Genomic DNA, 24,301 nt, shown 5'->3' with positions numbered 1-24,301 from the left:
TTCCACGGTGTCTGCGTGGAAACAAATGGGACTCGGAAACCCCTCTCTCGCACCGTGGGCGTTTCTTAATCGGGTGCAGGACTTTCCGTGCCTGGACCTTACGGTTTCTGAATCTTTGATGAGTGGAAGCGGAGATAAAACAGAACGTCTCAAACTGCCAAATATGTGGCTTTGGGGTGGCCGCCGTGTCGGCTCCGGAAGGGATCTGCTGGTCATTCAGACAGACGTCATTGTCCTCGGGTGAGCCCCAGATGTTGGCAGAGTAACCCAGGAGCAAATAAGTCCGGCGGGGGTGGTAAGGGTTCTGTTTACAGAGAAAGAAAAGTGTTACCAACGCCTTGTAAGCTGGCAGTTGGAATGAGCAAGTGTTTTAAATCGGAGGTATGTTTCCGCACACCTACCCGCCGCCTCCTTCCTGCCACACTGGTCCCCCCGCCCCGCTGGGAGGGCTGGGGTGGCTTTTGGAGGACATCTGACCACCGCGGGCTGCCCCTCACTCGAGGCACAACCCCAACTCCACTTCGAGCCCGGCTGGTGGGGAGACCCACCCCCAGATTCTGCTGGGGACCCAGCTCTCCCTGGATGCTGCTTCTTGTCTCTGAAATCGGCTCCCTTGGCAAGTCCCTGTCTCCTTTTGTGCCCCAACCCTGACCCCCTCTGTCCCTCCGTTTCACTTTCCTTCTAACCGAGGGCGGCTGTCCCTGCATCCTTGCAGGCGGAGAAGTCCCGCAAGCCAACTCGTCTACTCGGAGCTCTAACCTGTCTGGCCTTCGGAGACAGGCCATAATCTGTGTGGGCTGGAGTTAGAATATGTTGCTGAGGTTTTCTGTCTGTAACCCATTCATGCATTCTTTCACAGTCATTTTAAAAATATATATATATTCTTATTGATTTCAGAGAGGAAAGGAGAGGGAGGGAGAGAAACATCAATGATGAGAAAATCATTGATGGGCTGCCTCCTGCACGCCCCCTACTGGGGATCGAGCTCGCAACCTGGGCATGTGCCCTTGACCGGAATCGAACCCGGGACCCTTCAGTTTGCAGGCTGACGCTCTATCCACTGAGCCAAACCAGCTAGGGCTACTGTCATGTTTTGATGTCCTGTTATGTGCAGGGCCTGGTGCTTGGGGTTGGGAGACAGAGACAAATAACCTGCAGGCTCTCCCCGTGGGCGCTTGCGGCCTGGAGGGGCAGGTGGCCAGCAAAGTGAACGTTGGCGGGGCAGAGTAACAGATGGCACTGGGCATTGCACAGGGCACCGTGGAGCTCAGGGGAGGGTCACTGATACTCCCTGGGGTCGGCTGCCTCTCCGGGGGTCGCTCCACCCACAACACCCTCGAGAGTTGCCCAGGAGCTGAGGGACCCTCTCGAGAATCGCTGACAAGAAACACGCTGGGGTGGGAGGAGGGAAGGAAAGAAACATGCCATCCCTTCCCTCATGTTCTTTGGCCAGAGTGTGAGGGGCTGGGAGAGGCTGAAAATGCCCCGGAGTCTCAGCCACGAGAAAACCAAACAAAAGGAGCGGGTGGTGAGAAGAAAGAGGAGCCCCCATGCTGTGCGTGGCTCCAAGGGCCGGAGTTGCCTACTTGAATTCCCAGGACAACCCCCTAAGTATAGAATAACAAGTTCCATTTGTGGATGAGGCTCGCTGAGCTTAGTCCCTTGTCCAAGGTCACACAGATGGTGAGGGCAGAGCCTAACCCTCCCCTCCCTGTGTGGTCCCTCTCCTGATGCAGAATTCTCTTCCTCCACATTCTTGTCGGTCCCCACACATTCTTCCCCCTTCCCACTCAGCCCAGAGCAGACCCTGACCCGTGGGTAGCAGACCCGCCTGGTCGCATCAGAGCGGGTAGCACCAGCCCTGCAGGCCCAGGCCTCCGAGGGGAGGGGGGGGCAGATTCCTGTTTAGTTCCAGGGCAGCGTTGCTGGCACCGAAGCCAGAGCAGTTTGCATGGAATGTGTTTCGAGGATGTTCTGCGGTCTCGTGTGTTTCAGGGGCTGAGGTGTCCGCCGTGACTCTGCAGTGGGGCAGTGGGGTGAGATGGGAAGAGAGCTTGCTTTGGCACCAGACCCCCCTGGGGTTCAATGCTGGGTTAAGCAGGAAGGAACAATTCCAAGATTAGGGAATAAATATTGAAAGAAACATAGCTGAGATATTCTTCATATATAACTAGAGGCCCGGTGCACATGTTTGTGCACTGGTGGGGTCCCTCAGCCTGGCCTGCAGGGATCGGGCCAAAACTGGTTCTCTGACATCCCCCAGGGGATCCTGGATTGTGAAGAGGGTGCAGGCCAAGCTGAGGGACCCAACGGGTGCATGATCAGGGCTGGGAAGTGACTGTGGGAGGGCTCCAGGGTATATCTGGCCCATCTTGCCCAGTCCCGATCAGCCAGATCCCAGCAGCAAGCTGACCTACCGGTCAGAGCGTCTGCCCCCTGGTGGTCAGTGTGTGTCATAGAGACTGCTCGAACAGTTAATGGATGGAGGGACAATTAGCATATTAGGCTTTTATATAGAGAGATTTTTAAATTTAATTTCTTTGGATGACATTTGTCGGTAAAATTATGTAGGTTTCAGGCGTACAATTCTATAACACATCCTCTATATTGTGTTGTGTGTTCACCACCCCACGATGAGATATTTTTTTAAGCAGCAGATGCCTCCCCCCTCCCAGATTCTTCATAAAGGAGGGAAACGGGGGCACCCAGCAGTTGCACAGGACACCCTCTCTTTCATGGATGCCCCAACTGAGTTCTACTGCCACCTTGGGGAACTTTCTCCAAACCCCCTTCAGCTGAATGAGAAAATTATCTCCTCGCCCACTCTGGGCTTCTAGCGACAAAAACCCAACTCGGACTAGGTTATGTGGGGGAAAGAGTCCCATGGGGACACTGAAGTGGCCCACAGAGCACAGGAGAGCTGACAACTGGTCAGACAGGGACCAGGGCAGGATCTGGAACTCCAGAGCCTGGAATGCCACCAGTACTTTCTGCTTCTCTCCACAAGATAGTTTCACTTTCTGGCCTTCCCCATGAGCTTGGAACTGTGGCCATTCATGGATTCCAAGCTTGCATCTTAGCTTCCTTCGTAGGGAGCAAAGGGGCTCTTGGTTACAGTTGCAAAGTCCCAGGGAAGGTCTCTGATTGGTCCGGCTTCCATCAGATGCTCAGGCCTGGACCAATCACTGTGTGGCCAGGGAGGCCGCGTCATGGAGGAAGAAGGCAACTTCCACAGACCATGTAGGCAGGGGTTGGGGGAAGTGCCCCCAAAGGGAATTGAAGAAGCAATCCGGAAGAAGAAGGGGTGCTGGGTCGACCAAACACTAAGTGGCCCTTTCCCCTCATAGGGAACTCATTCACAAAGCTCAGGGGCTGGCTTCCTGCTTTTCAGAGCCAAAGGAAGCCAACCCCAAGTCATGGTTCTTGGGTGATTATGGGGGTGTGGTGGGAAATATCGGAGCAGCGCAGATTGCCATTTTAGGAAAAGTCTCTTCATCCACAATCCCAAAGGGTGTTAGAGCATGTGTTGTTGTCTTGCTACTTCACAGACAAGAAACTGAGGCCCGCCGAAACCGGTTTGGCTCAGTGGATAGAGCGTCGGCCTGCGGACTCAAGGGTCCCAGGTTTGATTCCGGTCAGGGGCATGTACCTTGGTTGCGGGCACATCCCCAGTGGGGGGTGTGCAGGAGGCAGCTGATCGATGTTTCTCTCTCATCAATGTTTCTAACTCTCTATTCCTCTCTGTAAAAAATCAATAAAATATATTTAAAAAGAAAGAAACTGAGGCCCTAAGGTTGTCCAGTGAGTTGGGAACAAAACTCAAATCAAAACGGGGGTGTCCTGACTCTGAGGTCCTGTAGGCAGTTTCTTCAGGGACGGAGGCAGGACATAAGCCTGGCTCCAGGCCCTGAACCTCACTCTGGCCACGAAGGAAGAGGTTCTCCAAGGTCAGCCTGTCCTTCCCCAGACATGAGCAGAGCGCTCACTGCGGGTCAGGTTCACGCCTCATGCCCCGCCTCCAGATAAAGCCTAGTGACCACACAGGGCGGTGAGTGCAGCAGCAGGAGGGCACCTGGCCTGGGGGGGGGGGGAGAGGAGGGTGTGACCCAGGGGGGCTTGTCAGAGGAAGTAGCCTTTGAGCTGGATGTAGAAGGGTGAGCTTGACAGGGAGCGAAGGTGGAAATGCATTATGGGTCAAGGGCGCAGCAGCTGGGAAGGCACGGAGGCACGCAGGAACGCGGCACCTCCCGTGTCCTGACCCCAGGCGCAGCCAGGCCTCTGCACCGAGTAGTTAAACCTGCTGATAACACAAAGCTCTCTCAAGGTCAACTCCTGTCCGCCGTCTCCCCGCAGCACCAGCATCATGATCCCAGCTTGAAGGGTTTACTTCTTGCCCTCAGTTCCACTCCCTACAACCTCTTGCCCCCCACCAGGCTCCTGGTACAGGCCTGAGCGCCCTCTGCCCGTGACCTGTTCCTGATGATAGGCCCTGCCTCTGTTTCAGAATCCCGGCGAAGGGCCATCTTTGAGTACCACCGTGTGGAGCTGGACCCCAGCAAGGTCACCAGCACGTCGGCCGTGGAGTTCACCCCATTGCCAAGTAAGCAGGCGTGGCTCCTACTGACAGGGGAAGGCAGTCTAGGACAGCTGTGGCCTAGAAAGATCTTTGGAGTCAAACAGACGGAGCACCATTCCCAGGCCCACCACCGTTCCCCTGTGTGGGGATGGCCATCTAGCACCTCGGGGCCTCCATCTCTCATTTGTCACCTGGCCTAACACCACCTCCCTCCCGGAGCGTTGGTCAGGGTTTGAACCGCAGTAGGGAGAGCTGAGGACACAGATGGCAGCTCTGGCACTACCTGGCACTTCTCGGGCCTGGGGTGCGGTCTGTGCTTGACAGACGACAGCTAGTTGTTCACACATCATTGAAACCCAGGAGAGGGGCGCCTCTCAGAACGTAGACGGAGCCCCAGGAAAAATAATCCAGGAACGGAATGATCCACCAGGGAGAGAAGGGTGGACAAGCATTATGGGTCAATGCATTATCGGTGTATTTTCCTCAGAGGAGAGGGATGCTGGAGTCCACGGGCAGAGGCCATAAGAGGAGTTTGCCAGCAGCTCTCCAAGAACCATGGGTCCTGGCCCTCTCCCCTCTCTACACCCCACGCACCTGCAGGTGAAAGCAGGTCATGGCCAAGGCCCCTATTGCTGCTGTGTACCTGAAGGATCAGGGTGGGATGCTGGTCAGGATCTGGTCCGAGCAGCTGGGAGGCTGAGGGAGAGGACAGCACTCCCGACCTTGGATTTTTAAAGAGGGTTTTAACTTCTCTTCTGTCTCACGGTATCTCCCAGCTTCGGAAGCCATGGCCTTTTCCCTGCCCTCGGGGGCATTCCTTGCCTGTTTCCCTGACCCCCACCTTCTCCTCTTCCCTGGAGGTTCTGGGAGCAGAGGGTCGAGAAAGAAGAGGAGGAGGAGGCTCTGGAATGCCAGGTCACATTGTCCTCTCCTGGAAATGAGGAAGGACCCAGACACCATGGGGTCACAGGGCGAGAACACGTTGCAGGCCTCAGTCCTCCCTCTGGGCCAGAGAGGCCTGGGGCCTGAGAACCGGTGGTTTCTCAAGAACTGCTGAGAGCAAAGCTCAGATCCTAGGGCTTGAATAACACTTCATGTAGGAGCAAGGACATCCAAGGACAGGGCTAACTGCCCGGGCGGGCGGGCGGAAGAAGCGAACCGTCCTGGGAATGAGTTTCTGGGACACTGTACGTGTGAGCTGCTTCCCACCCCTCCAGTGGGTGTGGTGAGCACTGACTAGCACGCAGGACATCGGAAATGCAGATGAGAAATAAAGGTCAGTGGGTCTTATCAGCACCCACGCGGCACCCAGGGTTTGTTTTCGGTCTCACCAGGGCCATTTAGGGGCCTGCAGAGTCCCTGGGAATGGCCAGGACATGGGCTCCCCTGTGGGTGCAGCTGGTGGGGGAGGGGACAGTGTTATGGAGGCTGTGATTGGAGCCCCTGGGAGGCCAATTAGCTTTGTCCTCCAAAAACTGCATCTCCCCCCACCCCCACCCCAGCCCAGGCTCGCTCCCTTATCTATTGGGGGGCGGGGGGGGGGAGGGCAGAATTATCCAAGATTCTTCCAGAGGTGTGGACAGGCCATCTCTGAGCCCCTGCACCCCTTGGCTGGTCCCTCTTCTAGAAGAGGCTCATGAAAAGGCGGTGTGGGGTGAGGGCAGGTGCTGGGGCAGAGGGACCCCACAGAGGCTAAGTGCTCAGACCCTCTGCTCAGACAGACCTTCATTCACACCCAGACCGGCCACTCTTAGCTCAGTGACTCCCCCCAGGCCTCGGTTCCCTCTTCTGTACAATGGGGACAACAACAGCATCTAGATAGCGGTAAACATGTTAACTGCCTCCCACATGCCAGGCACTGTTCTAGGCCCCCTGGATCCGCAAGGGAGCAAACCGGCCAGAGCTCTCATCCTCGGGCCAGGCCAGCTCCTGCTTATTCCCTGCCCGTGGCTCTCCACCACCCTTCCAGGCCTGCAAAGACCTGGCAGACACACGGACGCGGTGCTGCCTACAGTCAGTCCCTCCCACGTAGCATCTAATGTGTCCACTCTGTGCCCACGACGGCTTTTCTCCCACTCGCCAAGGGCTGGCTCCCAGCTCCCATCGTGGTGGGCTCCATGGAATGCACACGGATTCCCTGACTGGCGGATTGTGGGAGAGTCCCATGACAACGCACACAGTGAAGAAATGCATGCGATGTTTATTGAACGAGGGGTCCCTTTTCTGTCGTTGGTTGTCACGTCTTGCTTCTACCCGTGTGTTCTGCTCAGCTGCTCATGAGATGAGCCTTCTATTGCCGCTTTTCTGGGTGAGGGCCTGTCTCTCCTTATAAAAAAGTGCATGGGCTTTGTGGCAGCACCAGCTCAGGGCCTGAACCCCCGCCCCAGGAGACAGAAAGAAGGAAGGAAAGGAGGGAGGGAAAGAGGAAGGGAGAGATGGAGGAATCAGGGTTGGACTCAAGTGAGGGAGGCGTTAATGAACTCCAGCGTCCCTGCTAGTCTGAGGCTGCAGAGTTCAGTAAGGACTCGGCACTCAGGAAAGCTGTACTTTTCGGGGGCCTGTGAGGGGCCTGGTGCTGAGGGCCCACTGCCTTCTGTCTTGCAGCCTGCCTGCAGCATCGGAGCTGCGATGCCTGCATGTCCTCGGACCTGACCTTCAACTGCAGCTGGTGCCACGTCCTCCAGAGGTTTGTGCCCGGACTGACCCTCTGGTCCCCGCAGGCAGTCTGTGGAGGAGGGGCAGAGGGTAGCATAACCCGGCTCCTTGCCTCAGGCCTCATTGCCAAGGTGACGGGATCGCTGGCTAGTCCGCTCTGACCCTGAGGACAAGAAGGTCACAGAAAGGAGCTTCTCCCTGCGGCTTGTGACCAGTTAAGGTGCCTGTGTGGCAGGGTCCCTCTGATGACACTGGGCTCCTGGAAACCCCGGCGACCGCAGCCCCCTCCTCACACCGGGAAAGGGCTGGCTGGTCCTAGGGCAGGGCTTCTCAGAGAGGCCCTCGGCCTCCAGCGCTCCAGAATCCGAGAGCTGAGGCTGGTGGGTCCCGGGGACACGCCCCAGGCCCTGCCTTAGCAGCTCTGGGAGAGAAGCCCCGAGCCCGCATGTCAACGTGGTGCCTCATGCGCACACACGCGTGAGACCTGCCGGCTCAGAGACGGGGTGCCCCAGAGACCCACTGCTGTTGGGGTGAGAGCTCCAGGACCCCAGGGGGTCTTTCTCAGGCTGCAGCGGGGTTTCCTGAAAACCAGGGGAATGGAAATGCCAGGCATCTGCGGGAAGCCGGGGCAAACAGAGCTGTGTTTGCTCGGTTTTAGGAGGAGAGGCGGGTTCAGGGATAAAGTTCTTAAGCCCAGCTCATCTTCCACTCCTGGTCCGGAAACCCTTTCCTCACAGACGCGGCTCAGGAGCTGAGCCCTGTTCTCCTGTCCGAGATAAGTAAATGGCAGAGGGGCGCTAGGTCTCTCATGAGAGTGGGGTGCCCGATGAACTCCGAGAGCCTCTAAGGCAATCTTGAAAATTGCAAATTACAGAGTCCCCGAGTCCCCTACAGCTGTGATGCATCTGTCCGCGTTTCCTTTGCTCCTGGCGTAGAAATAGAAGCTGTCGCCTTTACAGGCGGCCTGCCGAGCACACAGGACACAGGTCCGGCTGGGAGGAGAGCCCCCCTCCCCCACCCCCCTTCCCCCTCAGGCCTCCCAGGTGTTCCGCCCACAGCTTTTATTCACTGTTTGTTTTCTCTGTAAGAGGGGCTGGGGCTCTGTGGTCAGAGAAACATGAGTGAGGAATGCACCGTTGTTTTAACTCCTCAAATACCAAAGAGCGTTTTGCCAAGTGTCCAGGGCCCTTCGCGTGGAAGGCACAGAGCCTCAGAGAGAATGCACAGGGTGGAGCCCAGGTGGGTTCTTCTACGAGTGGAGCCTCGCAGCGAGGCCCAGCGTGTGCACTTTGAAGTTCGAGAGCCACCATCTGGGCGGCGTGGGGCGATAACCCAGAGGCGCCTGGGTGAGCCCTGGAGCCCTGGGGCTGGCTGCCACGGCCTGACTCAGCATCCAGCGACAGCTGAGCCATGAGAACTGCAAAATGGGTCAGATGGGAGCAAACCTCTCACCGACAGCCGCACGGAGCGCGTACGCCCAATCCCAGGGAGCATGCCAGTTTCCTGAGGGTCGGTCAGGCTGGGGGAGGGCAGGCCTCGGTGTGGACGCTGCCTGTGCAGTGGTTCTGTCAGCTGCAGGACAGAGGTGCTTCATCAGAGTGTGCAAGGCTGACGTGGTTCTGGAAACCCCTGGTCCTCAGGTGCCCGCGGGCCTGGGCTCAGCCACTGCCAGCTCTCTGGAGCCTCGGCTCCAACCAAGAGCTCTCTCCAGCCCCTAAAAGGTCAGAGGGCAGGGCTGGCGCACTGCGGCCGGCCACCGTGGCCTCTCCCACCAACAGCTGCTTGCAATCACCACGTGGACTCTTGGCTCACCCTCTCCCCTCCACCGGCTCGGCCCTCAGCGGGCTCCCAGGACTTCCCTCCCTGCCCTGGGCCTGGAGCTGATTTAGACAATGTCACTGACCTTGGCGTTTTCCTGTCATCCCACATTGCGCCCCCCGGTGGCCCACTCTGGAGTCTAAGGGTGACCTTAACTCCAGGATTTGGCTCAGGAAATGAGCCTTCCCGCATGCCATTGGGAGGGTCCCAGGAGATGGTGCAGGAGCAGCATGTGGCTGAGGCAGCACCTGGCATTCAGAGGGCACTCAGTGAACGGCCATGGCTGATGCCCTTCTTCTTGGAATCCGGGTTGGTTGGCTCGGGGCTTAGCATGTGATGCTCTTAGACCTATGATAAAGGCTCAGTCCTTGAAGGGATCATTGTGGCTTAAAAGAAACGTTAGTTCCCATCCTCCAATAGTGCCCCTAATCCTCCGTCCCCCACAGCCAGGGCACAGAGGACCCGAGAGAGAGGCGTGTGGGTGGCTCAGGGCACCGGCGGAGCAGCTCAGAGTCATCCTCAGAAGGAACGCTGCCGGTGCCCGGGGGCCTGGGCCCTCAGCCTCCCCGTTCTCGGGCAGATGCGCAGGCAGTTGCTGGTGCAGAAAGTGAACTAGCCACGAGTCCTGTCTTCGCGCCGGTGGCGCGTGATGTTATTTTCCCCAGGCAGATGTCCCTGCACTGGAGTAGGGCCTGATGGATTCCCCTGGCACCAAAGAGTGGAGATCGGAAACTTGAGCACGAGGCCGTGGAGAACATTCTCTGGTTTATGCTCACGCCTCCGCCCCTTCCCTAGCCAAGTGCTCGGCGCCTTGCAGCCCAGCGGAGCTGCGCAATGTCCTCTCCGGGAGCCCTGGGCGGCCAGCTTTTCGTCTCTGCCAGCCTGGGGCAGGACCCTCCTGCCGGCCCTTTAACGTCACACGGGGCGGGGGGAGGGTGGTGGCTGAACCTGCTGATGTCCAGCTTCACCCAGCCTCTCCCTGCCAAGTGCAGGCCCTTCCACGCCAAAAAAGGGGTCTCGAGGAATGAACAAGACTTCCCCAGATGAGAACACGCATGTGAATTCCCTGGATTTTTAGCCATTTCCTGGCAGCCCCAAGTCAAGGGGACCCCAAAGGTCATTGGAGGTCACGGGGTCTGTCTAGCCCCCTACACACTCGTCTGGGCAGGGGAGGCCTGTTCCTCGGGAGCTGGGTCAGAAAGAAAGCGAGGGTTTCCCAAATGCCTTCCCCTCCTCCTGGGGAAGGAATAGAGGGGCCAGGAGGGTCTGACTCCTGATTCCACAGCCGCCTGGTGCTGAGGGCCGCTGCCCAGTGGTCTCGGGGAGCTGGACCGCCCGGGCCCTGGGAGAGCTGTTGCTGAATGGGGGGAAAGGAAGGGGAGAGCTTCTCTAACCACTCCCCCAACCCCCACCTCCACCTCTGACCTTTGGTTCCCCCTGCAGGTGCTCCAGTGGCTTTGACCGCTACCGCCAGGAGTGGCTGGCCTACGGCTGTGCCCAGGAGGTGAGAGGCGTGCCTGAGCCAGGCTGTGGGGAGCAGCAGGGCTGTCCGCAGGCCCTCGCCTGGTAGCTCCTCTCAAGGTGTCTGGTTCTCGGTGAAATCGTTCCCTCCACCTAGGACTCGGATCCTCTGGGAGGCTGTGCCCCTGGGGACATCCGTGAAGCAACTGCGGCTCCAGCCTTCAGCTTTTGGGGGCGGCAGTCATTCTGGGAGTGAGGAGGGCTGTCCCAGGCTCCTCCCATTTAGCATCCCATACCTGTTCTTTCTCACTAGTGGAATCTCCCAGAATGCTCCGCACTTTGATCCTGGGTGGGGAGCGTCCTGTTGTCACCCCTTATACTAACACGTGGGTCATCCATGTGTCCTTTTTCCCTCCCTTCCCCTCTCCATCTCTTCTTGCAGTGCAAGCACACGCCCCTGCATGCTGCCCTACGTTTGCTCTGATTTACTCCTCACGTGGCCCCAGGAGCTGGGGGCTGCTGCCCCACTGACCAGAAGGGGAAACTGAGGCTCAGAGAGGTTTAGTGACTTGGCCTGCATCTCACAGTTGGTGAGAGGGCAAAGGTGCTGGGCCCAGCATTTAAACGTAAATCCCCAGGCCCCACTGTTTTATTAGGAAGGCTGGGTGAGCAGTCTTTTTTCTGGCCTTAAAAGATTCTTGTCCAGCGGCCTACTTCTACCGTTGGCCATTGGTGAATGTACAGATTTGTTCTGTTTATTTAAAGTTGGCATCTCGGCTCCTTCCTTGAGGAAGGATTCAAAACAGTAGACAGATTCATTGCTTTCAGGTCTGGCCAGTGTGGTTCAGTGGCTGAACATTGACCCATGAACCAGGAAGTCACAGTTCCGTTCCCTGTCAGGGCACATGCCCGGGTTGTGGGCTTGATCCCCAGTAGGGGACGTGCAGGAGGCAGCTGATCAATGATTCTCATCACTGATGTTTCTCTCTCTCCCTCTTTCTTCCTCTCTGAAATCCATAAAGATATATTTAAAAAAATAAAAAAAATAAATAAAAATAAAAAATATATATATGCTGCTTTCAGGATAAAGTGGAAAGCTTAAAGGCATGCAGGGCACAGCTTTGGCTAGATCCCCATGCGTGGACCATGCATGGATCACCAAGGGATGAAAGCACCCCACCGTCCTCATTTGTGTGGCACGCCCACCAGCGAGGCCTCTGTCCAGGGCGGCCGGGTCTCTCTTACAGGCGGAGGGCAGGACGTGTGAGGACTTCCAGGACGAGGGCCACTACTCGTCTCCCCCTGGCAGCTCCGTCAGCCCTTCGGGTGGAGACCACAGCACCACCTCCTCCTCCCTCTCCTTGGACAGCCTCACCACGGAAGGTAACGTCGGGGGAGGAGAAGCCCCGGGGAAGGGCGACTGCCCTGGAGTATCACCCTCTCTGACAGGGATTGTCTCGGGGAATAAGAACTGCCCTGTCCTTTCACAGATGAGGGGCCTGAGGCTCAGAGACCCCCATTGGGGTCACTTGCTGGTGAGAAGCAGAACCAAGTTTAGAATGAGGGGACTCCACCCCAGGCTCTAAGGCTGTGCTGGCCCACGTCAGGGCTGAGGGGAGATGATTGTCCAGCCCAGGGCCAGGCATTTTGTACAATATCTCAGTTCATCTTACGAGCAATCCTCACAGAACCTGGAGGTCTTATCATCCCTGTGGAAAGAATAGGCTCATTCTAGCCTGGCCACCGTGGCTCAGTGGTTAAGTGTCCACCTAGGAACCAGGATGTCATGGTTCAATTCCCGGCCAGGGCTCACGCCCAGGTTGCAGGCTCAATCCCCAATTGGGCAGAAGGCAGCTGGTCAACGATTCTCTCTCATTATTGATGTTTCTCTCTCTCCCTTCCTGTCTGAAATCAATAAAGATATATTTAAAATAAAAAGGAAAGAAAGAAAGAATAGACTCATTCTGAACACTCAGACATGCCTCATTTCCCCATAACTTCTCTTTTCTCAATCCTTATTCAGCTGGAGTGCGGAGAATCCCACCTCAGGCCTGGGGCTGGCAGAGGGTCAGAGTAGGGCAGCTGTGTCCATCTTGGTGGCTGCTGATCTGTCCCTGTCTCTTCAGGCCTGGCTGTCCTGGGAGCTTCTCTGCCATCCTGAGGCCTGGGAGGGGGTGTCTTGCCGGAGATCCATCCACTTGAGGCACCACACACTGTCTCCAGAAGCCTGTGCAGGCCCGGCTGGGACTGGCTGTGTAAAAGAAATTCCTTTCTCTTATCCATGTTCAATACATCAAATCTAGGTTTCAGCTCCTTGCCTCTAGGCTAAGACTAGAGACTTGTAGGCTCTTACCACCCCCCCTGAGCCAGGTACCTGTTTGAAAGGGCCAAATGGCCCAGCTGGTATGGCTCAGTGGTTGAGCATCGACCCATGAACCAGGAGGCCACGGTTGAATTCCTGGTCAGGGCACGTGCCCAGGTGGCAGGCTTGATCCCCAGTAAGGGGTGTGCAGGAGGCAGCCGATCAATGATTCTCATCATTGATGTTTCTTCCTCTTTCCCTCTCCCTTCCTCTCTCGGAAATCAATAAAAATATGTTTAAAAAGAAAAAGAAAAAGGGTCCAATGGGTCCAGCTGGTATGGCCTAGTAGTTGAGTGTTGACCCATGAACCAGGAGGTCAGGGTTCGATTCTGGTCAGGGCACATGCCCGGGTTGTGGGCTTGATCCGCAATAGAGGGTGTGCAGGAGGCAGCCAATCAGTGATTCTCTCTCCACATTGATGTTCCTATCTCTTTCTCCCTCTCTGACATTATTAAAAATACATTTTAAAAAAGAAAAAGAGAAAGAAAGGGGCAGATGGAAAGGAGAGAAGAAAGAAGTGACTATGTTAAAGCACGGTTCAGCCACGGGCCCATTTTGTAGATGCAGGGCAAGTGAGGCTCTCAATGCAGGTGTTAAACTTTAGGAGGCACCCCCCTCTCCCACAAAAAAAAGCAATAATCAGGATCCATAATATTTTAATGCAATATCTGTAAAAACCAAACTTGATGCCAAAAATTCCATAATGAACAAAATATCAAAATTGTAAGTAAAAGACAGGGGATCAGACCCCGTTTCATTGTCTCACCCTAATTCCAGCCCTAACCCCTCACACAGAGGTCGGTTCAGGGCTGGGACTCCTGAAAGAGGAATAAGTGAAGGGGAGGAAGGGCACGCCCTGCGGGAGGGAACAGAATATGCAGCAGCTCAGAGACGTGCGAGCCGAGGGTGCCTGAGAGCCTTGGGCAGCTTGTGGCAGCCACCGCAGCCGTCTGGAGTTGTGGCGAGTGACATGAGGCAAGAAGATCGGGGACAGATCGCAAGGGCCTTGAACACCTGAGGACAGAGAGGAGCCGGCAAAGCCTTTAAAATGACATAGATGGTGCCCTAACCGGTTTAGCTCAGTGGGTAGAGTGTCAGCTTGTGGACTGAGGGGTCCCGGGTTCGATTCCAGTCAAGGGCACATGCCCAGTTGCTGGCTCAGTCCCCAATAGGGGGCGTGCAGGAGGCAGCCAATCAGTGATTCTCTCTCATCATGGATGTTTCTCTCCCTCTCCCTTCCTCTCTGAAATAAAATTCCATTAAAAAATAAATAAAACGACATAGATGGTGGTGGAGGTGCTGGAGGGGGAAGAGGACGGGACCCATGTTGGCAGCCCTAACGGTGGCCTGGTCCCGTTAGTTTAGAGTGTTGCTGCTTAAAGCAGTCCCAGAGCGTTGTCCCGACAGGGAACCCTCGTTTTCCTGTCCCCACAGGACTTCGGGGAAGAGCCACAGGAAGGGTCAGCCGCTGGGACGCATTTAGGAAGCTACAGGACACACACCTTGAGGTGGAGAGAGACGGGGTGTTGGTGTGGAAATCTGTCCTCCACATCGTACCCTAGGGGAGGTCTCCAGGCAAATCTGATCTTTTTAAAATATGGATATTTTTTATTGATTTCAGAGAGGAAGGGAGAGGGGAGAGAGATAGAAACATCCATGATGAGAAAGAATCATTGATCAGCTGCCTCCTGCAAGTCCCGCACTGGGGATCGAGCCCACAACCCAGGCATGTGCCCCGACTGGGAATCAAACTGCGACCTTCTGGTTCATAGGTCGATGCACAATCACGGAGGCACGCCTGCTGGGTGGCAAATCTGATCTTGTGACACATTCACCCCCTCCTCAAATCCTTCCTCAGCTTCCCATTGCCCCTTAGGAGAGCGTGAGACGTGGTGCCAAGCAGCCGTGCCCCACCCCAGCCTCACTCTCCACACCCCTGCCCCATCCTCACCACCCTCCGGCTGCACTGGACTGCTTTTTATTTCTCAACTGGCCAAGTTCTTGCTGACGCTGGGCCTTTGCCCATGCTCTTCCCTCCGGCTAGAACCCTTTCCCCAGCCCTCCTCCTTGTCTCCGTTGGTCTGGTGAGGCCCCAGTCAGAGCTTCATCAGGCTGGATCTTAATGGTCCCTCCCTCCATCCAACCTGTTAACTCCCTGCGGGCGGAGACCAAGTCTATCCTCAGTGCCTGCTCCCAGTGCTCAATTCACAGCTGACAATGAGTATTTGTTGAATGAATGAATGAATGAATGAATGAATACGAGACTAGGAAAAGCTGGCTTGTTCACGGCCTTCTACCATTGCACTGCTGTGTGACTTTGGGCAAGTCACCTCCCCTCTCTGTGCTTCAGTTTCCTTGCCTCTGAAATGAAGGGTTGGACTGAACCTCCCTGAAGTCCCATCCAGACCTAGAGTGACAAAGGCCCTAATGATTCCACTAATCTCCCGCCTTCTCTCCTTTCTTTTGGAAGATGACACTAAGCTGAATCCCTATGCGGGAGGAGATGGTGAGTACAGACAGAGCTGTCCGCCCTCTTCAGAGCCCAGGCTCTTGGACACCCTCAGAGGAGGCCCAGCAGTGCCTGGCCTCCGCCTGCATTCTCAGTGGGGGAGGGGCAACCGCAGCAGCAGCCTGCGCTTCCTAGACCTCCTGCTGGGTGGGAAGGCAGGGGCTCCTGGGCACAGGCCCCCTAGATTGAAGGAACATGTATCTCCATTAGGATTTCCCATCTTGGGAACCTCCGGTGGTTCTCTGCTCTTGAATATCCACCCCCGGGGCTGCACCCCGGCAGCGTGGTGGTGTGCGGCCTGTGGCCTCACCGTGAGCGAAGAGCATCTTCTCTCATGTCAGCGTCCCGTTGACTCCCCACCTGGGCTGGCAGAGGGTACCTCAACGTTGGTCACCGTTTTTATAGGGTGCCGGCAGGTGGGGTCCCCTCCCCCAGGATTACCTGGGAGGCCCGTCTCGCTGGTGAGGTGAGACGGCCCCACCTTTCCTGCTTTTGCCCAGAGCCAGCTCAGGCCTTTGCTGCCAACTCTGCAACGGGGAGGTGGGAGTGCCCCTAACTGCAGGGCCTGGGAGGTCGGGGTCCCGCAGGAGAGAAGAGGCTGTGAATGCAGCGCAGTTTGATGGTGGCTCCCACCAGGGGTGGAGCTGTTCTTCTGTGGGCAGCAGGTGTGAGTGCGCGTGTGCGTTGGGGGGTGTGGGCGCAGGGTGGAGGGGCGCAGCTGAGCCACATTCCCCTCTCTACACCCTGTGTTCATTAGCCCAAGTCCTGACCATCAGATCCCCAGCGTCACTGCAGGCTGCTGGCTGGCTGCTGGCCAGGTCAGGGGAGGCCAGCTTGGGGGGGGGGTCTCCCCTCAGCTCCCCCACCTGTTGGCAGACAGATGCAGGAACCTGCTGCCGAGTGCCCCAGGGGAATTTCTCTCCCAGTTTCCTCTGCTTGCAGAGAAGAGGGTGTGGGGAGGGCAATGCTTTGGGGTGCATGTAACAGCCTTTTAAAAATCCCATCCCGCCCACTAGCCGTGTAACTAAGATGAGATAGTCCTGCCCTTTGCCTGCTCCTCTGTGTCTATTTCGTGATCTCCACATCCCTTCGGGGTCGGGAGGAGAAGCAAACAGCCAGGTGGTATCAGGAAGTTAGCTGGCCCGGGCTCTGTCCTTGGACAAACCACTTCACCTCTCTGTATTTCCATGACCTCAGCCACACAGGAAGGGTGGGACTGGATGCGCTGCCAGCTCAGCCGTCTATGGAAATACCCCGTTTCCTCCGTGGAATATATTTCAAACGCTTGGGATGCTCTCAAGAGTGGCTGCTGGTTTATTGGCCTTCAGACGACCTCGCTCATGTCTTTTATTGAGCTCCTACGATGGGTTGGCCTTTTTTTTCCCTAAGTGCTGAGGACATGGAGAGGAATAAGACACTGTCTCTGCCCTTCAGGGGGTCACAGTCTGGTGTCATGGACAGGGACAGGTAAAAATGTGGCCATTTTGCTACCATAATACCTGGCGCTTATTGGGGTCCTCGGAGATACCAGCCAGCGTCCTCAGTACCTGACAAGCATTATTTTGTTTGAACCCTCACAATAACCCCAGCAGGTCGTGATTGTTACCCTTGTTCTGCATAAACGATCACTGAGACACAGAGAGGTTAAGTAATGTGCCCCAGGCCACACAGCTAGTAAGGGGCAGAGTCTGGGTTTGAATCCAGACAGCCAGATTCCAGCTCCCCAACTCTTCACCTGTCACATGCCCAGTGTGAATTCCCTAACAGTACTTATGTGGCCTGGGGATCAGTGAGAACTTCTCTTGGTGATCCTTAGTCCATCGGCATTTGGGCGACTTGAAGCGATTTTGAAAAACCACCTGACCCGAGCCAAGAACGTGAATGCCCTGCCCAGGATTCCACCCGCTCCAGCCCCGCCTCTGTGTGTATTGGATACGTGGACGGAAGGGGGTGTCAGCTTCCGCCTCTGGGGCTCTGTCAGCACCCAGGACACCATGGCCCCCCCTTCCCTGCTCCCTGCAGCAGCCCTGCCCTAACGGTCTCTCCACAGGCCTTCAGAACAACCTGTCCCCCAAGACCAAGGGCCCCCCCGTGCACCTGGGCACCATCGTGGGCATCGTGCTGGCGGTCCTCGTCGTGGCGGCCATCATCCTGGCGGGGGTTTACATCAGCGGCCACCCCACTTCCAACGCCGCGCTCTTCTTCATCGAGGTCGGCTCCCCGCTCTGCTTCTGCCTCTGAGTTTCCCTGGCCATTCAGTACCTGCCTCTCCCCAGCTCATCCCTCCCCCGCCACGCGCCCGGCTCCTGTTCCCACCTGAGGAGCCTTCACCGACTCCATCCAGGCCCATCGCACACTGGCTAGTGCCCTTTTAGCCCCCAAGCCCCAGGGAACGCCTCCAGGCCTCCTGTCCTGCCTGCGTTTGCTCTCCCGCTGGTGAAATGAGGCCCCAGGGAGAAGAACTGAGGCCAGAAACGCCACACATGGCCACTGAGTGCTGGGCAGCCCATCCCTAACGGTCTATGGTCCCGCGTGGCCAGACTCCAGGCCCGGTGTCTATCCAAAGCCATAATGGAACTGAGGTCTCTGCCTCTTTGCTGTGAGGGTTTTGTTTGTTTTTTGTTTTTTAATTATTATTTTTTGAGAGTAGGTTTACTAAAGCTGGGACAGTGAACCAGGAAGGGCTTAGGACAGAGGAAACAACTGGAGCGCGTGTAGGGGGCTGCTTGTGCTCTCTGGAAATGTCAGGGAAAGAAAGGAGCCGAGGCGGGGCTGCTTGACGCACTGGGAAGTCAGAGAAAAGGCGGCCTGGAGACAGGTCCAGGGGGCAAGCCCGGGACGAGCTGCCGCTGCCCAGTGCTCCCCTGGCTGCAAGTCTCCTGGGGACCCTGGGAGTTCAGGAGATGAACGCCCAAGAGGGGAGAAAGGCGTGGGCCTGCCCCCGGAGGGAGAGCACGCTGCTGGGTGGGTTCCTTAGATCAGACTCGACGAACCGTGATCACAGGGAGCTTGCACTGAGGATGCTACGGTTTTGCACGTCTCAGATTCTGGAAGAGCCAGCCCACGCTGCAGCATGGGAGTGAGGCCCAGCCCTCTTCATACTGGGCCACGGAGCTCAGCAGCGGCTGTCCCAGCCCCACGCTTGGCTTCTCACCGGCTCTCCTCCTGGCACAGCGGTGGCACCTCTGTGACCACCGTCTCCTTCTCAGGGTGCACAAACCCACTGACCTCCTTACCCAGAGGCCCAGGTGGTTCCCTCCTTTTTGTTCCCTCGCCCCCTGTTTCTTGTGAATCCTAACCAGTCATGCATAAGCCTCAGCCGGCCTGGTATCCCCAGCCACAGGGGTGCTGCGGGGCAGGTCTGAGACAGGCCCAAGAATCTGCAATTTTCATAAGCTCCGCAACGGACTCTGTGGTAGGACCTGTTCTCTCGGCATTTCCAGCGCCTCCCAGGTCACCCCCTCTCTCACCTGCTTCCTCACTTTCCACGGTCTCAGGGCTCCACTCCGTGTGTTGCTGAAGCTTCCACCTTGAGTCCCGCAGCCCTCACATCCCAGCAGCTTTCCCAGCAGCGGAGGGAGGGCCCTGACCTTCGCCCAGCGCTCAGTAGACCCCCACCCCCACCCCGTGTCCTTGTAAAGAGAGTCTCGGTGCTCCCCGCTGTCCCTGGGGGGTGGTCCCCAGTGGGTGAGCTCATCCCCGCTGACTCTGGTCTGTTCCCCGCAGAGGAGACCTCACCACTGGCCGGCCATGAGATTCCGCAACCACCCCAACCACTCCACCTACACGGAGGTGGAGCCCGCCGGCCACGAGAAGGAGGGCTTCGTGGAGGCGGAGCAGTGCTGAGGCCAGGTCCCACCTCGGAAGGGCAGAAAGGCAGCGGAGAAGGGATTTCTGTGGGCCTCCTCCGGACACACCCCGGCCGGGAAGAGGGGACAGTGGTGGCTTGTGGTCCCAGAGCTACAGTTTGGCCATCACACCCCAGTATGGAAGCAGGGGCAGGAAAGCAACCACCTTTGAGTTTTTAAGGAACAATAACCCACTTTCATCCTCTTTTGATGCCAGGGGTCCCCCCTTCTGGGGCTGTCAACCGTCTACTCTGTAGCTCCCCCAGAGACCCCCGCCCGCCTGGAGATGACCAGACGCCCCGCTCCTGGTCCCCTAACGCCCCTGCATGGGACACAAGAGAAACTGAGCTCTGGACTGGGGCCGCCACCTCCCAGGGTCCATAGGCTCGAGAGCTGGTCCTCGTGGCTATGGGTCCGGCGCGTTCCGCCCTGCTTCTGTGGCCGTGGGAGGCCGGAGGAGGCGTTCTCTCCACCCGTGAACACGGGTTCAGCCTCTCTCGGCCCTTCGCCAAGCCGCCGGAGGGAGGAGAGCAGAGCAGAGGAGAGGGGAGAAGAGGACTCCTGGGGGGAATTGCATCTTTAGGCTTTGCTCCCTCAGCGCGCCCTTTCTGCCGGGAGCCGTACTGCTGTGTGGGATGTGTGTGCAGCCCGTTTACCCCAGCTGTGGCCCAGCCTCGGCCGGGCGGGCCGGGAGGGCTCTTGATTCCAGCGGCACCGGTGGTGTCCATTGTGTTCCCTGGCCTTTTCCTCTGTCGGTGCAGAGCTTCCCTGATTCCTGTTCCTCCTCCACGTGGGGTTTTGGTAGCCATGGAAGAGAAGCGGGTGGTTGGACGGAGACATATCCAGCAGAGAACTTCGGCTGGAGTCTGTTGAGCAGCAAAGCCACCGGAACGGTTGGGACACAGGACACAGGACTCTCACAGGGGAAGGAGGGACTTTTCTACGGAAAATCGTGACCTGGAGAGTTGCCCCCACCGCCTCAGCGCTGCTGAAAGTTTGGGGGGTCAGAGAGTTTGAGCTCCCAAACGTAAGCTGGTTTTAAGGGAATTCTATTCCAGAGATGAGCTGAGGCTGTTCCTGAAGAGCATTTGAAACAAAAATCTATGGCCCTGGCCCCCGGGGCTCCGTTGGTGGAGTGCCATCCTGTGCATCAGAAGGTCAGCAGTTCAATTCGTGCCCAGGTTGCAGGTCCAATCCCTGGCTGGGGAGTGTGCGGGAGGCAATCGATCAATGTTTCTCTCTCACATTGATACTTCTCTCTCTCTCCCTCTCCCTCTCTCTCTAAAAATCAATAGAAAAATATGTTAAAAAACACACACAAATAAAATGAAAATCTATAGCTCACCCTCATCCAAAGTAAAAAATATTGGCAGTAAATAAATGGTAAATCACAGTCTCCACGTAGTCACGCCCTTTCATGCATTGTCACTGGGGACTCTGCAAAAGGAAGAACCCGGCCTCCTGAGGTGGGGGGTTGGGAGTCCACAAACAGCCAGACACATGCAAGCACTTGGCAGTGGTCTTCCCGTCACTCCATGGTTTATCCTCGCCCAGGACTGATGACAATCAGAGTAGGAAGCGGGCTGGCCCTCGGACATATACTTCTTCACTAGAGGCCCGGTGCATGAAATTCATGCACGGAGGGGAGGTCACTCAGCCCTGCCTGCACCCTCTCACAATCCGGGACCCCTTGGGGGATGTCCGACTGCTGGTTTAGGCCAGATCCAGGATTGGGCCTAAACTGGCAGTCGGACATTCCTCTCGCAATCCAGGACCGCTGGCTCCTAACTGCTCGCCTGCCTGCCTGCCTGATTGCCCCTAACCACTCTGCCTGCCTTCCCTGATCACCCCTAACCACTCTGCCTAACTGCCTGATTGCTCCTAACCACTCTGCATTCCTGCCTCATCGCCCCTAACCACTCGCCTGCATGATCGCCCCTAACCTCTCTGCCTGCCTGCCTGATCACCCCTAATCACCTCTGCCTTGACCCCTGCCACTGCGGCTTTGTCCGGAAGGACGTCCGGAATGATGTCTGGAAGGTCACTCGGCTGTCCAGTCTAATTAGCATATTATGCTTTTGTTATAGATAAGCCAGACCAGGGAGAGCTATGGGGAGGTCAGAAGCTGAGAAAGAAAAAGCGCCACGGGGAGAACAGGTTCTTTCCAAGCTTCTGGGGACAGAAAGGTCGGGAACAGCCCCCCGTGAGAGACGCACAGCCGGGCCCTGAAATGACCCGGCTCCCCGTGGCCCTGGCCGGCAGGAGGGTGAGTGTTGCTCTTGCCTGACCAGCAAAGCATCTGGACACAAAGAATGTTATGTGTCTAAATGGCCTGGGCGGCGGGCTCTGTTGTGGCCCGATGCGGTGCACAGGGTCCCACTCCCCGTCCAGCACGCTCTTCCCTGTGGGAGCTCTGCCAGGCGTTCTGATTCCCCGACGGAAAGAACAGGGAGGTTGGAGGAGGGGCAGTGATGCGCCCAGGCCTCTGCCATAGCCACGGCAGGTGGAGAACGAGTGCCCGGCGCCCTGGCGGTGGGTCAGAGAAGCCTGGCGAGCCCCTGGGAGGGCAGAGCGGAGGGCAGCGGAGCTGTCTGGCAGCAGGTGGCCTGGGGGGTTTACAGCAGAAAGAACTAAAGGCATGTCATTGAGAGAGGCCCCCCGGCATTAAGAGCCTCTGGATGTCTCCAGCCAAAACAGGTAGCCCCAGAAAAGACAGCGAGGCACTGGCGGAGTTAAGGCTGGGTCCCAGCTGTGCTTAGGACCAGGGTTTGACTCTGAGGTTTAGCTCAGGCCGGCTGGGTAGCTGTGGAGAGCGGCCAGAAGGAGACATCGGGGTCTCGTGGCCAACCCTCCAGGTTGGGCTGACAGTCTGGGAAGCCACAGCAGCACCTCACGCGCGATCAACCACAGAGAGCTCGCAGACTTCCGTCCCGCCACCCCACGGGCTTAAGCAATCTCCGAGGAAAGCGGGTGGTTGGCGGGTACCTTCTCCCCAAGGTGTCTCTGGGCATCCCCACAGTGACCCCTGGGAGGTAGCAGGGCAGGCAGGTCCATGAACGGTCATCGCTGCGACAGGAAGTCTTAATCCTGTGAGCTAGGGCTCCGGGGAGCGGTCTGTGTTGTACCCAGATCTCAGGGAGGCTCTGTTCCACACAAGTCTTAAGGGAGCCAACAAGAACGTGGGAAGAAGAAGCGGAACCGAGAGGCCAGTGTGAGAGGGGGCCCTGGATCAGACTCTGAGCACAGCCTCATTCGTCTTTCATCAGCCGCTCTTAGGTTTGTCCAGGGAAGTCCCAGGGGCTCTGCTGCCAGGACTAGAGTGCATCCGAGCCCCGCACCAGGAAGGCCCCGGCAGCAGACAGCATGTCCAGGTTTGACTGCCCGCCTCCCTCTCGCCACGATCAGGTGCCACCCACTCAGCCCAGCAGACCCCTGGCTTGGCGGGCCGCTTCGGCAGGTCTCAGCCTGAAGCTGAAATGTCCTTCTGTCACCAATGGTTATCCATGGACCCAAGGAACCAAGGTTTTAAGTGTTTGTGTTTTACAAGAGCGCCCCTGTAGATATATATATATGTATATATACACACATATACACACACACACACGCATTGGATGACGCTGCAGTGTGCTCAGCCTGTAGCTGGGCTTGTTAAATTAAGACAGTGGCAACGCTGCCAGCCAACCACACCATTTGAAAAGCAGAGTGCTCACCACTTGAGCTAATCTCTCATCCGGTTTTGAGCCGGGTGAGAAGAGCTAAGACGCTCTCCTCTGGGTCCTGGAACAGATAACAGATCTGCTCAGAGTATTGATGGGGCTACGCCCAGACTTCCTGGCCTGGAGAAGCCACCCAGGCGGAGGGTGGACTCGCAGATAAAATGTAGCGCCTCTCTCTCTCTTTCTCTTTCTCTCTCCCCACCCCCCTTCTTCTCCTCCACCCTCCCAACAAAAAACAACCTGAATTTACAGCACAATTCGAAGGAGGATCTGGAGGTTGAGGGCACCTCGCTCTCCTAAATGCAATGTATTCTCACGTACTTAGGGTGAATTCTATGCATGGATTCTCAAGTGCTAATAATAAAATCTTTTATGATTTCTGCTGTGTGCAAGATAAACGACAAAGGATTTTGAGTGCCATTCTGCAAACTGCCACCCAGACCTTAGTCCTGATGACAGACTCTTCTCTAAGGACCTGCCCAGCAGGGGCGTTTTCCCAGCCTCTCAGTCCCACATGGAGAGAAGCAGCCTGGACAGAGACCCCAGCTATTGATTTATTGGGGGTTTGTAAACCCCTGAAAGTAAACCTCCATGGTTTCCGATCTGCTCTCTCGAGTTACAAAATAAATCTGTGTACGCTGATGCGGCCGCATTCTGGAAGGTTTGCCTTCAAACCACTTTAGCAGCCTCACTGTGTTTTCATTTTTGTGTTTATGTTGCTGTTGTTTTTGCTCACAAACATGGTTAAGCAAACCAGAACAAAGAGGAAAAATGTGAACCCCTCACAGCCAAAATCAGCTATGCCAAATTTCAGGCTCCAAACAAGCCATTTTGTAAATAAACAGGCCGTGTTTGCCAAATAAAGAGGAATGTGTTGGAGAAGGCAACATGGACCGGTCCTGGTTGAGAGAGCGCCCAGCTCTGTGGGGAGTCGGCGGCAGGAGCTGTAGCCCCAGCCTGTCCCCGAGGAGCTGTGTGATGTGAGCCAAGTCACTCAACATCTCTGGGCCTCCGTGAAGTAAGGGGGAGGGAAAACAAATTGACCTGAGGCGGGAATATACTCCTCTCCTTCGCAAACAGCCTCACCGGTTTCTTTTCCGTTTGGTTTGGTCTGGTTTTCAGCTCTCTCAGGGAACCATAGTAACTCCCAGAGCCCCTCCTGAATGCCAAAGGCATCACGCCCCAGGGCCCACCCTCCTTCCTCCAGAGCTGCCTCTCTGTGGGGCTCTTCTCTCCCAAGCCCTCCGCAGATGGAGCAAAATGTCCCCTTCTGCCTCCAGAGACAAGCACTCGGGCCTCTTCACTGGGAAGGAGGAACCAAAACGAATAAAACTGGGCCTGGCTCGTGCACCTAGG

At 56.7% G+C, this 24,301-nt stretch overlaps 1 protein-coding gene across 1 annotated transcript in view; it reads left to right on the top strand.

The window, feature by feature from the left end:
• The window catches only part of PLXDC1 (plexin domain containing 1), a 55,391-nt gene extending 34,774 nt beyond the window's left edge, over positions 1-20,617 (top strand). Inside the window, exons 8-14 of the mRNA XM_008153793.3 lie at positions 4,505-4,600; positions 7,181-7,262; positions 10,493-10,553; positions 11,758-11,893; positions 15,343-15,378; positions 17,432-17,592; positions 19,108-20,617. Of these exons, the coding sequence (XP_008152015.1) occupies positions 4,505-4,600; positions 7,181-7,262; positions 10,493-10,553; positions 11,758-11,893; positions 15,343-15,378; positions 17,432-17,592; positions 19,108-19,227 (692 nt within the window). The 3' untranslated portion in view covers positions 19,228-20,617. The remainder of the gene's footprint in view (positions 1-4,504; positions 4,601-7,180; positions 7,263-10,492; positions 10,554-11,757; positions 11,894-15,342; positions 15,379-17,431; positions 17,593-19,107) is intronic.
• The last annotated feature ends 3,684 nt before the right edge of the window (positions 20,618-24,301 follow it).

The sequence above is a fragment of the Eptesicus fuscus genome, chromosome 20, assembly GCF_027574615.1.
Source record: "Eptesicus fuscus isolate TK198812 chromosome 20, DD_ASM_mEF_20220401, whole genome shotgun sequence".
NCBI lineage: Eukaryota > Metazoa > Chordata > Mammalia > Chiroptera > Vespertilionidae > Eptesicus > Eptesicus fuscus.
This window is presented reverse-complemented; position numbering and strand designations above follow the sequence as displayed.